The sequence below is a fragment of the Aulonocara stuartgranti genome (assembly GCF_965226115.1).
Source record: "Aulonocara stuartgranti genome assembly, chromosome: 10".
Lineage (NCBI taxonomy): Eukaryota > Metazoa > Chordata > Actinopteri > Cichliformes > Cichlidae > Aulonocara > Aulonocara stuartgranti.
Genome location: NC_138946.1, coordinates 31104940 through 31120443, shown reverse-complemented (window position 1 = coordinate 31120443; position 15504 = coordinate 31104940). Strand labels below are relative to the sequence as shown.

Below are 15504 nucleotides of genomic sequence, written 5' to 3'. Positions count from 1 at the left end.
AATGTTTTCTCTGGCAAGAGGCATAAATGAGTCTATATCATCTTTGGTACTGGAACAGTATTCACATTTCAGATATTCAGACGTATAAAAGGCTTAGGAAGTCTCTCCCTCACAGAGGTGGAACTAGTTTTAGTTCCCCACTGTTGTTTTAATACATTTCCTTTCAGTGATTGAATATCCCGAAACCGAGCTGAAATTTCACTAAAAACCGCACGCATGCACGCACGCACGCACGCGCGCACGCACGCACACACGCACACACACACAGCCAAAAAAGAAAAGAAACACATTTTAATCTGAGTATAGCATCACGTTAACTTGCAGGATATTGTCCTGGGCAGCCGAGTAGCAGAGGGTGTTGTTAATCATTTTCAGCTGCTTTGGTGTTAACAAAATTAGCAACAGGTGCTCTGCAGAGGCAACAGTGGTACAACCCCGGGAAACAGCAGTGGCTTTACAGGTGGAGGCCACTGACACTTTTCCCTACTCACATTTTCTGTTGTTTACAAGCTAGGGTCAATGTCACAACTGACAGCATGAGGCGATATCTAACCCTACAGAGGTTGCACAGGTAGTCCGATTCCTCCTGAAGAGCTCCAGAAGAGCTGGACAGGGCTGAAGAAGGTCCCTAACCCATCATCAGGACTGCTTCTTTGTGCAAGGTGGAAAAGGATGAGCACTGCCAGAGCTCTAAAAAAAAAAAATACCACCCTCCCAACCAGACTGGCCACCCCAGGTGCCACCCCGAAGCTAAAACAATAAAATTCAATCAAATATCAAATGGACGGTTATGTTTTCACAGTGAAGCTCAGATATCCGAGTGTAAGTGAATGCAGCATCGGCTTTTGCACTATGAGCATCACGTTAGCAAAGGTAGGCGAGCCAAGCGCGAAAGAGGCACCGCAGGAAACAATTTTTCGGCAAAAGAAAATGAGGAGAGAATAAATGTCCCGGTAAGTAATATTAAGTTTGTTGAGTTTAGTAAACTTCGGTAAAATTAGAATACCAAAAAAATAACACTTAAAGAATTATTGCAACCGTCGGGTATTTCAGACAGTAGGCTACAGGGGGGAGCTAGCATAAGAGTTACGAGTTATACGATATAATCCAAGTCGTAACATTGCTGTGTGGAGCTGCAGATTTGGTTGCAGGTTAACAGCTGGACTGGCCATTGGGCATTTGCCGGTAGGCCGATGTGTAAATATAACTCAGTTGTTTGGTGAATGAAACCTGAAAGCACATGCTTTAAAAACAAAGGGTTGCGTCCTATTCAAGACAGATGAAGGTATGGCCTCCTGACATTTATATGACTAACTCTGCATTCGCCTTAGGTGAACAGAGCTATCAGAATCTCACAGTTCTATCATGAAGCACATCATATCATTGCCTGAATGTGATCACCATAAAGCCTCTGAAGTGAGATCTCTGGGATTCTGACAACTCCGGTGCGGAGCTGTGAAACTGAAGCACAGAACCCTTGCATCTCACGACTACCATGATTACATCATATTACACCTTTTTCAATACCGGTGAAGACGTTGCTGGGTTCAGTGCCGAAATGCCCAACAATCAGTGTTATCATTCAGCTTCATCATTAAAACCATGTTTGATTATCACACTTTTAATCAGTCATGTAGACACTGCTGTAGCGCCACCAAAGCCTGACAACTATGCAGGCAACACAGTAACATTTGTTTGTTTTGTGTCTACGAAAAAATGGCAGAACTCGGTACTCGTGGTGCTCTCTGGAGATTTTTCAGCTTCATGAGAGGACAAAAATCTGCATTTTGGTTGATTTTGGATTTGACAAGAATGCTAAGAGGCAGCACAGTGATGTGATGCTTAGCAGTGGCACCTCACTGTGAGCGGGGGCTTTCCCGTATGGGGTCAGCAAGTCTCCCTGTGTGTTTTCTCCAGGTAACCTGGCTTCCTCCCACAGTCCAAAGACATGCAGGTGATCAGTTCATAATGTGGGAACTCAGAGACATTATTAATGTTCTGTCAGTAGATGTTACAATGACAGTTGTAAACGTGTTGGGGGCTAGAAAACAGATGATAGCCGTGTTAACCAGCACTCATCTACACTACTTTGATCTCTTTTTGTTTTGCTTTGTTCTTTTAAACAACAAAGCAGCTGGACATCAGCTTCATCAGATCAAACTGAAATATAAGCAAGCATCCAAAGCAGGGTGTAACCGCATTCTGCACCGGGGATGTTGATACCGACATGGAAAAAAACCTGCAAGCACAGCTAACATCAGCCAGCAAACTAAACTGACTTTTTGTGCTTGCAATGTTATACATGGAGCAAAGCACCTCACATATCAGCAACTACTGAGGAAATGTATTAGTGGTTTCACACAGCTCCAAAATGGATTTGGATTTTGAGGTGAATTTGTTTGGCCAATTCCTGACTTCGTCCATTTATAATTTGCTCAGTTTAAAACATTTTATAGGTTTTCTGTCTCAGAAAGAAGAAAAAAAGTCCACTAGTTTTTTTTTCTCTTGGTTTAACAACTAACAACGTGGTTTTCAGGGGTATCAGTTTGCATTTCTTCTGCTACTGCATATAACAGGTTCCACAGGTGTCATTTTCCTCCCTTATTTTAGATTCCCATCTAACTCCAAGTTAAACAGGATTCCCAAGGTTCCAAAAGCAAAGTTAAATACATTTCATGTTGCAAATAGTTTGATGCACTCTGGTTTTTCATTTTAACTCTTGCATCACCTCACGTCTTGGTCACAAAGAACATCCTGATAATGTACAATAACTAAAATTCTAGATATTAAGTTAATAAGACCAGACCATTTTTTATAAAGTTTTGATACTTATAATTTTGGGTTGGATAATCCGTGGAGCATCAACTGGAAACTAACGTGCCTGACAAAAAACCTCAATTGGAAAAATGGCATGTTCTATTCAGGGCATCAATACGTGAAAATTCAATAGAAAACTGGGCTTTTTTCTCTGACTGGCTATGAAATATCAATAATAACAATAATAATAATAAAATGTTCTTTTGAGCAGATCAAAAGTAAAGTCTGATGCATGTCATTTCCCATTTAAAAGGAAAAAATCTGGGAAAGCAAAGAGCAGCAATAAATGGATAGAAAGACAGCAAACAGGGTGGAATCCATCAGTAGGCAGCGCACAGGATTTCAACCTTATGCATGTTTTGGATCTCATCCACAGGCTGGAAGTCTCTCCAGTCAGCCAGCAGTTTAGCTGCCATCCCAGTGAGGCAGTTTATCTGTCCTACATATGGCATCACAGACGGGACTTCCATCCACATATTTCTACCAGTTACTAATGAACTGTTTTCATCCTATGAAGGGGAAGCTCTGATCCGGCATGTTGTTGTGCTCCAGCTGTACTTTTAAACAGCACTACAGGGTCAGCAGCTATCAATGCTCAACTGAAATATGTCTTGATGGCTCCATAAATATTTCTCTGCTATTGATTAAGTATATCTGTTGCTCAGCAAAAACTGGGCATGGAATAAATGCTCGACTGTAATAACCATTAACCAACCATTAAAGAGTAGCGTGGCTGCTGGGCAGCATATATTATTAAAAATCTAAGATACGTATGTGGATATATACGAATATATATGAATAATGATGCTGTTGGGTCAGATATGAACTTTGCGATAAGTGGCACACTTTGTAATTTTTATTACAATATTATTATTTATGTTAAATTCAGAGGTGGACATGCTGATTTCAAGGTCCAAACATTCTCCTTTCAGAGAACAGAATTTATGGTTTCATCAATTATGGGATGCTGTTCAGGTCCTGAAGCGGCCCCAGAATATTACACTACCACAAGTTTATGAAATGCTGTGTTAGTTTTATGACAGATGTAATGAAATGCAAACCTTTAAAAAGTCTTGTGGATCATTAAGATGTTTTTTGGTAAAAGTGAGATGATCCTGTTAGTCCAGCAGTGGCTTTCTCCCTTGGATACCATTTTTTTCCATTCTCTTTCTTGCTGCTGAGTCATGAACACTGACTGTTGACAAGGTAAAAGAGGTCTGGGACAAGTGAGGGGGTAACTACTTTTTCCAGAAAAAGCCAGGTAGGTTGGACAGCTTATTTCTCTTAATAAATGTAATCATAATTTAAAAAGTGCATTTTCCTGGGTTATTGCTGACTAGTGACTAAGGACTAAAAGATTTTAAATCTCCAAGCACCAGTGATTGGGTCCTTGTACCTTTGGGCTCATTAGTGTGAGAGAGTTGAGGGGCTTTGGCGTCATGTAGATCAGCGGTCCCCAACCCCCGGGCCTCGGACCGGTACCGGTCCGTGAGTCGTTTGGTACCGGGCCGCGAGAGTTGAGGCTCAAGCGTGAAATGTCTGGTTTTCAGGGTTTTTATCGGTTTTCAGCGTTATTTTGTTATCGTTTTTATCGTTAACTCTGTTTTCCTGGGTCTTTTCACGTGTGTTATGAATAAATCTTCTTTTTTTCGGTACCGGTACTAGTTTTATTTTGTTGTATTTATCCGCGACACCTTAAAGGCCGGTCCGTGAAAATAATTGATTGATTGATTGGTAATTTATTTCAACATGTGAACAATATACAAGTACATTTAGAAAAGAAAATAATGTCGGGCATAAACCAGTCCGTGGCGCAAAAAAGGTTGGGGACCGCTGATGTAGATCCATTCACTCTTGGACATTAAGAGTGAATGGATCGACATAATTGTTACGAAGCTGCACATCACATGTGGAAATACATCTACTGTCGGCTTTCTGTTGCCCTACGACACAGAATGTCTCTCTCAGCATAGGAACATTGGACAATGTATAATTGTGTTAAAACAACTTTCTTTTTCACGGCCGCACATTGTATGCCTGGATGTTGCCACGGCAACAATGTTCAATGAAACACTGTTCAATGAAAAGTCGCAATTTCCATAATGATGCATTGCAACGCTCTTCAGAGGACACGAACCAAATCTGAATTTGAAGCCTCTCTGATTAATTCACTTGGAAGAGTTTGTTAAAGGGGACGTGTTCTGCTCATTTCAAACTGCACCTTTATTTCTTTAGAATTTGCTGGAGCAGCTTTGCATGATTCCCAATTAACACATAACTCCTATGTATCTTATACTGGGCCTTGGTGCCCTTTAAGGCAGTTTTCTTCTCACTGGCTGCCCCTCGCAAACCCAGGTTTGAAAAACAAGTGGGTGGGACTTCTGCGCTATATAGTTTTAAGATGCTTGTTTTCGAGTCTGGACATGTATGTACAACATGTGCTACATATAGGAAAGTTATTTTTTCTTATTAGGACATTTGTCACCACATTGCCCAAGATCCAAACATTATGTTTCCTATTCAAAGATTTAACTTGTCTCATGATTAACTTCCATAGTCACGAGACAAATGATGTTATCCTGAATCAGATGGCATTTTCTTCCCCATAGACTCATAAGCTGTGTATGCTTTGTAAACCCAGCCACTCTGTTTAAAAGGCTGCAACGTAATATGTCTCTGAACATTTTGCAAAATCAAAACAATCAGAAAGGAGCAAAGGCAGAGATTTCCCACAATGCAACTCAAAATGATCTTTCATTAGACCCTTGCTGTGGTAATTTCCTCAGATCTTGCACACTAGTCTCTAAACCTAATCGCCAAAAACACAATATCACAAACGATGACAACACTATGACATAATCAAGGATATTTCCTCAGACTTGTCAAAGCAGAAAGACTCAGTTGTTTTAATGTGTTTAGCAGTATTAACAACAAAAAGTAAATGTATATTCACAAGTAAAAACTGACATACTTGCCCTTGGGTGACATGTTAAAAAACATGCTGCACTCTCAGCTCAAACCTGCACATCTTGTGAGCTCAGATAAACATCAAGTTACTCATTAACGTTTTATCAGATCCCTGAATCAACACATGAAAGCTATACCCCCAGCAGCCTGCGCCCGCCTTAAATTACCAGCAATGTGATCCATTTGGTTCGTTTGCATAGGCCTCCTCCTGCACTCCATCCTGCTCTGTGGTCCGCTTATCCCAGACTTGATTACGACATCCCAAAACAGCATGCAGCTTTACAGCATTCAGCTCTGCGTCACCTCCTGAGGCCCTCGTGTCCCCAATTGGGGTTCTCGTCACTCGTCAGTCCCGGCTCCTGATCCTGTGATCAAACTTTGTCCACCACGATTCAGCCGGCTACTTTTATACTGCACTAGGTCAAGCCAAAAACCTTCTCCTACCCACACAGAAAAAAGAAATAATCTGCAGTGTCAGGTTGAGCAGACATACTCCTGTATAGATACTTTATACATCATCATCATCAGGAAACATTTAGCAAAAAAGGAATCATCCAATTCATAGTTTCCCTTTGCTGGGACCACTGTCTCATATATGCTAAGCTGCTGCTGCCATGGTAACCTCAGTACAGGATTTAGACCCAGTTCAGGACTGGAGGGGCACTGAGAAAGGGGCAGGTGGAAGAGCTGAGCGGCCTTAACTGTAATCCCCAACACCATGAGCAAAAAATAGAAAAACTAAGCTAGACAGCACATCTGCAAAAACACAGACAGATGCGCACGACACGCCACTAATCCAGCAGCGAGAATAGCCCACATTAGCAGTAACGTTGGCGAGATAGACAGAGGCCTCTGTCTACCTGCTCAGACGAACAGCATAAAGGTGTAGTTCAGAGAAGGCTGCAGAAAATCTGTCTTCGTCAATCAAATGCGAGTGGTGACTAACAGAAATAGTAAGGAAATAACAGCTAAATGACTCACAGCCTTCATTCCCTTCATTATGCAATCTCACATTGTATAATGTGTCAAAGGAGATCCCCGGAACGTGTCGGAGATTACTTATACCTCAGTGGTAGAGAGCGTAACAACCGGAATGTTCCAGGAGCACCCGCTGGCTCATGATAGAGCTCGCTATGCACAGGGAGGCATACCTTGGAACAGCTACAGCAGTGTTTGTCCTAAAACATCCCTGTGAAGCATGCGTGTTTACTGGATGAAAGTCCATATGCGTTTTTGTGAATGTGCATGCTTGAGGGGAGGGTGTGTGTGACGACAGTCCGTGTGGGTGTGGGTGCACAGCTGTAGAGATGACGTAACTAGCTGAAAGCTGATCTACTCAGCCTATCGATGGGGACACTGGTTTTTGGAGCTGGGATCTGGGAGTCTGAATGAGGAGTTTCCAGCAGTGATGGCTAGTTGCTATGGGGCTTTACGGTTTCTGTGTGTGTGTGTGTCTGTGTGTGTGTGTGCTGGAGTGTGAGGGGGGGGGGCTGTACAAACTCAACCTATCAGCAAAGCTACAGCGCTCAGGCACGTTTACTTCAGTTTTTGACAAAATACCCAGAAAATTCAAAGCTCCTAACGGTTTACAAAAATACGTTCTCTACAAATGTCCTCTGTAGTCTGTCCGGCCTGGCACGTTTACCAATGCCTCCCCTCCTCCTCTGCATGCGCATACCCTGGTGTCATTTCTCCTTCAGGCACAGAGGAAGCCAAGTAACTCCCCCCTTGTGTCATAGCGTGAACACACACACACTCTTACAAGCACAAACCAGATTCTCCAACTATCAGCTGAAAAACTGAACTGCCTGCCAGTGCATTTGCCTCACATGAAGTGAGAGTAATGGTACAGAAGACGAGACACACGCATGCACAGAGAGAAGAAGATGGGCTCACTTACTGTAAGTAAGCAAGCACACACACACCCCTTCCCATCCTCCGACCTCACCCCCAAAACACACACAGATGCTCACAAACTCTCCATACCTGTTTTCTGAGTATAAACAAACTAACATGCTATTCAAAGCCCTAAGGTGTGGTCCTTCTCTTCCACACACTCTCCACTCTGATGGAGAACGTCGGGGGCAGTGTGTTCCTGGGGGTGTGTGCCAGCCTCATGCAGCTCGCTTACCTGTCCAAGATGTCATGGCTGGATGTGGCTGTGGCTCCCAGTAAACCCAGTGCTGCACTCCCCACTGCTGCGGCAGCCCCGCTGCCTGCCTCCATGATACTGACTCACTGCAATGAGAAGCCTGCCAGAGAAGCGGAGAGGGAGGGGGAGAGAGGGAGGGGGCGGGAGGGAAGGGGGAGGATGTGAAGAGGTAGAGCAAGAGGGAGAAAGAGGAACGAGATAAAAAGAAATCACATGTAGGAACTCGACAGAGGGGGGGGGAAAGCAGAGGGATGGAGAGGAATGTGGGGAATAAGAAAAGAGACAAGACTGAGAACATGATGTGGTGTAAAAGGTACACAGGAAAAGATGTGCGAAGACGGGCGGGGTGGGGGGGTGGGTGAGATTGGGGTGGTAGAAAAAAAACAAAAACAAATTAACTTTAGTCAGCAGACCAGATAAGTCATGACTTTTGCACGACAGGATTTTTTTCTTTGGTCCCAACACATGGCACACGCTGTCCAATGTGAACCAAAAGTCAAACAACATCATCAGCTCCATCGGCTTTCCCGCTGCGGTAGCTGTGCTGTCTGAAGTCTCCATCCTCAAACAGTCTTTTTACAGTCCTCGCATCTTTTGGTCAGCCATTCTTTTTCACATCTCCACAAGTAGGTCTGATTTCAAGGGAAAGTTCCAAAAACATTCCAGAAAGTCCTAAAAGGTTATAGCAAACGAATGTGTTCTCCACCCTCATCAACGTCAGCCACAAACTACAAGCAGAATGCTAGCATAGGATGTTCAGCAATGCAAATCTCACGCCAAAAGTTACTACGCTTACCAAAAAGCTCAACACCGGCCTCTGACTGGTCGAGTTGGTTGTGCAGCAGCATTTCAACTTATCCATCATGCGCAGCGATTTCTCATGTTAGTCTGGTAAAAAACAGTTTGTTTGCTTTACAGTCTACTGCAGCCTGTGGCAGTTACTCTTTGGTAAACAACATATCTGTTAAATGAAGGAGTGAGACAAAGTAAACACATGCAAAGAAGTTGGTGGTTCGATCCCTGGCTTCACCAGTCTGCATGCCAAATATCTTTGGGCAAGATATTAACCCCAAGCTGCTCTCAGATGCATCGGAGTACGAATGTGTATGAATGGTAGTTAGTAAGCACTGAAATTATAGAAGACTGTGCTTGTGCGAATGGGTGTGAATATGGCATGTTGTATAGAGCGCTTTGAGTACTACGAAGAGTAGAAAAGCGCTATATAAGAATCATGTAATTTACTACTTACCAGAAATTATTTTCTGTGTTGAAAAATGACTACTTCCTAATATCTTCAAGTGCTTATTCTATAAAGGCAACAGTTCGACAAAGATTTAATTTACAGTAATGTAACATATCACGAGAAGATGCAAACCCTGATATATCAAAGGCGCAAACAAGGAAATGTGAGGCTTACAAACTGACACCATCGATGCATCCATCACTTATAACAACTAAACAACCTGTACGTATAGCTATAGTTACCGTTCACTACTGCTCTTAAGATCCACCTGCAGCCTTTGAATGTTTTTAAACCGAGAATCTTTAAATGTGTGTTCACTTTGTTCTTTGTTTATTAAAATCACACCTTATATCATCTTGCTCCATTTAGCGGATGCAGGTTATTATGTGTTCAAGCAGAAACATGTAGGAGCTGAAAGTCCTTTGAAGTTATTACACATCAGACTTATAACCTGAACCAAAACTATGTTTTTCCTTCAAATGAATGAATTGCAAAATGCTTTAAATTATTTTGTCATCATGTGACTATGGAATAAAGTTACTACCTGAGGGGTCTCTGCACGTCATAGAAACAGCTAGCACTCCTTCCTGTGTTCAGTGCCAAGCACACATAGTGGGAGCATTGTACAGTGATTAAGGTGACTTTAGGGAATATTAACAGCGCTCATCACCCACCCACTGAATCATCACCGTGACTATAATCACAGGAGAGAACATCTTCGCATCTCTGGTATTATCTCTGTAATACCACCCACCACAAAACCTCCCAGGGAAATCTTAACATGTCAGTGCAACAAAATAGATCACAGTGACACAACAGGAATGACCAAGAACTTTACATCCCCTGGGAGCCAAAGAGCCAGATTTCTGTGGCAGTCAATGGCTACGCTCTGTAATCCCAAGAAGATGGTGCCAAGAGTGGGGCGCGAGAGGAGAAAGCGTAGGAGGAAGAGGATCTTCACAAGCCACACTGAAGCAGCTGGTTCTACATCCGAGGCAGACTTGCCGGGCATACGTAATCCTCCGGCCTCTCTGGTGCACACAGAGTGTAGCTCAGGCAAAAAAGGCACCATGTTTAAAAGGCACATGTCATCTATTAACATGGATAGTAATTTAATGCCAGTATTAGAGACTCCAAATATTTGCCTCACCTTCTTTTGAGACATTTAACTCATTCACTGCCATTGACGTCTATAGCCGTCAATTGCAGTGAATGAGTCAATGGGTTTAACTCATTCACTGCCAGCCATTGGCAGTGAATGAGTTAAGTGACTCAGAGATCTTTGTCCTGAAAATAACAAGCATGCACTTGAATCCAGAGTGATTAAGCTTCTTCCAAACCAATCGAAAAGCGACGAACTCTTTTGACCTGTGACCGTCTTTGATATAAGCAGTAAGTCTGAATGGAAAGATGATAAACTTTTCTGTATGCTGCACAGCGCAGTTCACCTTTTTTAACCACCACATTATTGACCTGCAGCACGTGGCTGTATTGACTGCTATGCACAAGCGGACTGGCCTGGCACAACCCGGGCAAGTTGTTGACATGGACATGGGCTTCATGTTGGAAACACAGCTTGCCCTGAGCTACTGTTAACTCACACACAAAGGCAGCTCATCCCATTTGACATTAACTAGATGTTTTTTGTGTGACTTCGTCCGCCTGTTTATGCTGTGGGTATGGAAACACATATCCCTTTAGGTACCGTGTGCAGACGGAATGAAGTGTGTGCATTTGTTAACAGAAAGCGAGTTTGTGTATACCAAGCAGGCAGCCAGGCACAGCAAAGCAGGGTGAGCTTCCCACGAACACCTGATGCAGCAGAAAAAGCTACAACATGGCTGACCTTGAGAGAGGACAGAGCCTCAGCTCATCTCACAGGAGATTAAAAATCAAGATTCAATAGTCTCTACACAATAAACATCCTCACTCTAATCTGAATGGCAAAAACAGGAAATCTTGAGCTTACTAGAGCCCAACTGGGAGCGGTTAGCAATCTCATCTCACAGCAAAAAGGCTCTAGGTTCAGACCTCCGGGGGGTGTTCTACGAAGGAAGGTCAACATAGTTTTGTTTGCCTTTGCTGGCTCACTCTCCGCGTTGCTGTTTATTTCCACTGTGATGACTGAACATTAAAGCTCTGACATTTTAAACTGATTGAAGAAGTATTCTTGGTTTTTGTTCTAGAAGCTGTATTTCCGGACTTGGCAGATTATAATAAAGAATACCAACATTTACACATTCGCTGCACCAAATGAATACATGCTCGTTGCTGTGAAAATGTGACCCGCTGTTTCAGTGGTTTTACTTAGGTACGGCTTAACAACTTGCACATTTAAAGTGAGAATATACAATGTACCTCAAACATACTGTAAATTAAAGGTTCTGTGAAAAGTTGGCACTTCCAGCTGATGTTAAACCAAAACTCAGAATATAAGATGCTCCAGAACAGGTTAGGTGTTTAGTTCAAGTTACCACAGTGACTTAGCCATTCAGACTTTATGCTTGGCTCGCTCAGCCGTTTATTTCTGTAGCAGACCCTTCTGGTATGTGGTTGTCTCTCTCTGGTGGCCCTGTGTACCCCAACTTTTACATTCTGACACTGGGATAAGCTAGCCCCCTGAGCCTACAATGCATTAACGGATCATCAGGACAACTAATTTCTTAGTCGACTAAACAAGGAAAAAGAATTAGACTAACCGACTAGTCTAAAACTAAAAAACACCCTCATATATCAAGTTAAAGTAGTGAAAAAAACTAATAAAAAGGGCATTCCAAACCATTAGTCACCATTAATCATGCCGATTAACAGCTTGCATCACGCATTATCAACATTACACATTATACTCCAGACGACGAAAAAGAAAGACACTTAAAATAAACCAATGGAAAGAATATGATATTAAAAAACACGATACTACAAAAGATGTTCACATATTACTCAAACACGACAAATTAACAGTAGAAAAACTGATAAACCTAAGTTTATTACCCCGAGGTCGTATTAAACGGCTACCACATCTGGAACCTACTAGTAACAATGGTGATGATTAGTCAACTAGTCGAGCATGTTCCTTTACTTAGAATAAGTCAATGTTCTAATATTTTCCGGTCCACGTACATGTACATTCTTTCATGTTTAATCAAACAAACAAACATAAAAAAATAGATATGAAGATGTAATTATTGTCTCAATGCAAATGCAACCATCCATGCTCCCAAATGTATCAGCTAGGGGACGCACCAGGTCCAAAAACTGGAACATGGAAAACTGGAAAAATTCAGACAATGTGACGGTTAAGATCTTAAGTTTACTTGTAGTTTTTCTTTAAAAATAAAAATCGAATTCAATTACATTTCAGTTTAAGAAATGAGTGTGAAAATGTTAATTCCCATAAAGGTCACATTTTAACTTTTTATCTTTTGCCTCTGTCACTTTCGGTTCAATGTCACGAAGCAGAGCGTCTCCGGAGTGCGGTAGTGAGTCATAAATATAAACAGGTCACTCAACATTAAATCAATATCAGCAAGGCGAAGTTCACTCATCCCTCCTTCACTTTAAGCCACAGCAGCTACAATTTAAAGAGACAGAGACTTGATGCTCGTCTGCAACATGAGCTTCTCTCATTTACCTTTTCTCTGTTACAGCTCAACAGTAATTCTAGCGCTTCAGATTTGTACAGTAATGACTTCAGCATTAAAAAATAAATAAATCTGAGATTATGAGATTAAAACAAAGCAGAAATTGTATGTCTATAAACAGAGCTGCATTGAGTACTGGACATTAATTACTGAAATGATAGCAGCATTGAAAAGAAAAATGCTGTCATGGAAGGAAAGTTCTACTTTGAACAGTCTGCATTTAACTTTGTTTTCTGTTTAATGCTTTCACTCTATTTTTTAAATCTGTTTCCATTTTTTTAAACTTCCTCCTACTTTGCTGTTCACAGTACGTTCTTCTTCGTTAGTACTGAGAGCAGTCTTAGCAGATGATTTAGGCGTTAGTGCCCCCATCGCTTGCTGTAGTGTATTAAAATAACACATTTACACATTTAGAATATGACACGTCAATAAAATTCTGCATCGACGATTATGTCGGCGAATCGTTGCAGCCTTGCATACACGTCTGATGCAACTTGCCATCTAAACTAGCTAGCGATAGCATATAATTTAGCATGCTACCCTTTTATCCTTGTATAGTAATTTCTGGCTCCAAAAAACACCAAACTGTGACACTTCAAAAAAAGAAGATAAAACAAATCAATATGACATGAGATGTCACCTCATCCTGGAGAAATGTGAATTGAATTATTCGTTTGGTCTCCATTTATCCTTTTGTGGACACCACGTAAATATTCTAGTTGTTTCATCATGTTTGTGTTTAAGGAATAATCTAAACAGACTTTTAGGAAGCACCAACATTAATAGTAAAAACCTCCACGAAACCTTGAATGGAAACCACTGAAAAAGCTCAACTGTCCTGTATAATGAGTTATAGGATGGGTAAGTTAGAGTTTTAAGTAGTTCAAACTTTCGAGTTCAGGGAAACTGTTTGACAGGTGAAGGGTGCTTTTGTGCTCACGCTGATCCATCACCCTGTGGCACGATGGATCTGATGTCACCTCGACTGGCTTTGACCTGTCGCACATCTCTTGATTTTTGTAACATGGTGCCGCTGCCACCATGGCTGGGCTGAAGACAGAGGAGTCTCAGGTTGTACAGAACCTCAGAGATTCACTTCCTTCTATAAATACAAGTGGCTGTTATAGATGTTACTGGTGCCATGTGAAGCGACCAACACGGCAGGCATACTGGAGCTTAAAGGGGCTGATGGAGAACTGCAACAGTCATTAAAATATCTGAAGTAAAGTAGTAGATTTGGGTACATACAAACACGCCACCTCCATAGAGCCATTTCACTACTGTGGCTAAAACACGCCAAAGGAGCGCCAGCATGTAGTCGCCTCCTGTTCTGACACCGCTGACCTCCTCGACCTCGAACACGCACAGAATGATAAACCACTGGGGGCCCATCCAGTGGAGCCCTTTCCCTAACTTGAAAGACTTCAAATACATTGATGTGCAAATTAGCCAGTAATGGCAACCTGGACACTTCTGGACCAGTTTTTGACAACCTAGCAACAGCATTGAGCTTTGAATGGAGCATTTCACTCCAGTGTCTCTGAGAGGCTCACTGAATACCAGCAATATGCAACCATTTCATGCTTTCTGATACGGACAGGCAAGCAGCAATTTGTAAAAGTTGTTTCGCAAAATGAAGAGGTCATTAAAGTTTCCCACGACAAACATCATTTAGAGAGTGAGCAGCAGGCCGGCTCAGTTCTGCCACATTTATCTGTAACAGTATAAACAGAGATTTGTCGACTTTTCATGCCTCTTTCCCAGTACATTCACACTGAGCAGGGATTAAGAGTGGTGCTGGGAGGTGTACAAAATAGGAATTCCACATATAGCCTTACCAGTAAAGAGACACAACGGCCCAGTGGGTATTTTCAAATAAACTACTTGAAAATACCCACTGGGATCACTAAAGAGCACATCGGCAGGGGGCCTGCACTGTAACTGTGCACCCTTCATACTCACATCATAACACACATTCTACATGAACAGAAGGCAGCGTGTGAAACAAACTTCTAATTCAAAGACCTTTCCTCTGATTTTTTTTTTCCAGAGCCTTTTTGCACTAGCACCTACTCGGCTTGGCTCTACTGTTTTTGTTGTCCATTACAGTAGAGTACCACCTTAATGTGGGTGGGATCATTGAAGAAATGCAGGACCGGAAGAGATCACTTTGATCCCCAGTCAAGTAGGTACTAAAAAAAAAAAAAAGTACTAGGTAATCGGTACTACCACCTAATGGAAACCCCTAAAAACCAAGTGGTCGAGTTAAGTGGAAAAGAACCAAATAAACTCATGCCGTTACCAGCATTCATGCGTGTGCGTGGTCTTTATTTGTCAAATAACTAGTGTTTGTATCCTGCTAACCATACAGGAAGCATAATAGTCTGTAAACAGCTGAGAGGGGCTCTGTAACCTCATTTAAGAACAATAAAGAGAGGGAGGATGAAAATGAAAGCAGAGATGCTCCAAAAATGTGTAACCAATAGAAGACCTCTGTCTGCTGTGAAATGTGGGTGTGAACTTTTGCTAACATAATTTAAAAATGGTACGTTTATGTTTTTGATATTTGTCTCTCTTTTTTCTCCCAACAGATAATTTTAAACCTATACAAAGACCCAAATATCAAAAATAAATTAAAAATGGAGTACTATGTTGTTAACAACACTCCTACTGTAGCAGCCACA

The 15504-nt window shown here is 41.9% G+C and overlaps 1 protein-coding gene across 6 annotated transcripts in view; it reads right to left on the bottom strand.

The window, feature by feature from the left end:
- The window catches only part of arhgap32b (Rho GTPase activating protein 32b), a 124388-nt gene that overhangs the window by 78775 nt on the left and 30109 nt on the right, over nucleotides 1–15504 (bottom strand). For 4 of the 6 annotated variants that reach the window (XM_082549174.1, XM_082549176.1, XM_082549177.1 and 1 more), the window contains exon 2: nucleotides 7916–8036. The exons of the other annotated variants lie outside the window; for them this stretch is intronic. In XM_082549174.1, the coding sequence (XP_082405300.1) occupies nucleotides 7916–8010 (95 nt within the window). In that variant the 5' untranslated portion in view covers nucleotides 8011–8036. The remainder of the gene's footprint in view (nucleotides 1–7915; nucleotides 8037–15504) is intronic. 6 annotated transcript variants of the gene reach the window in all.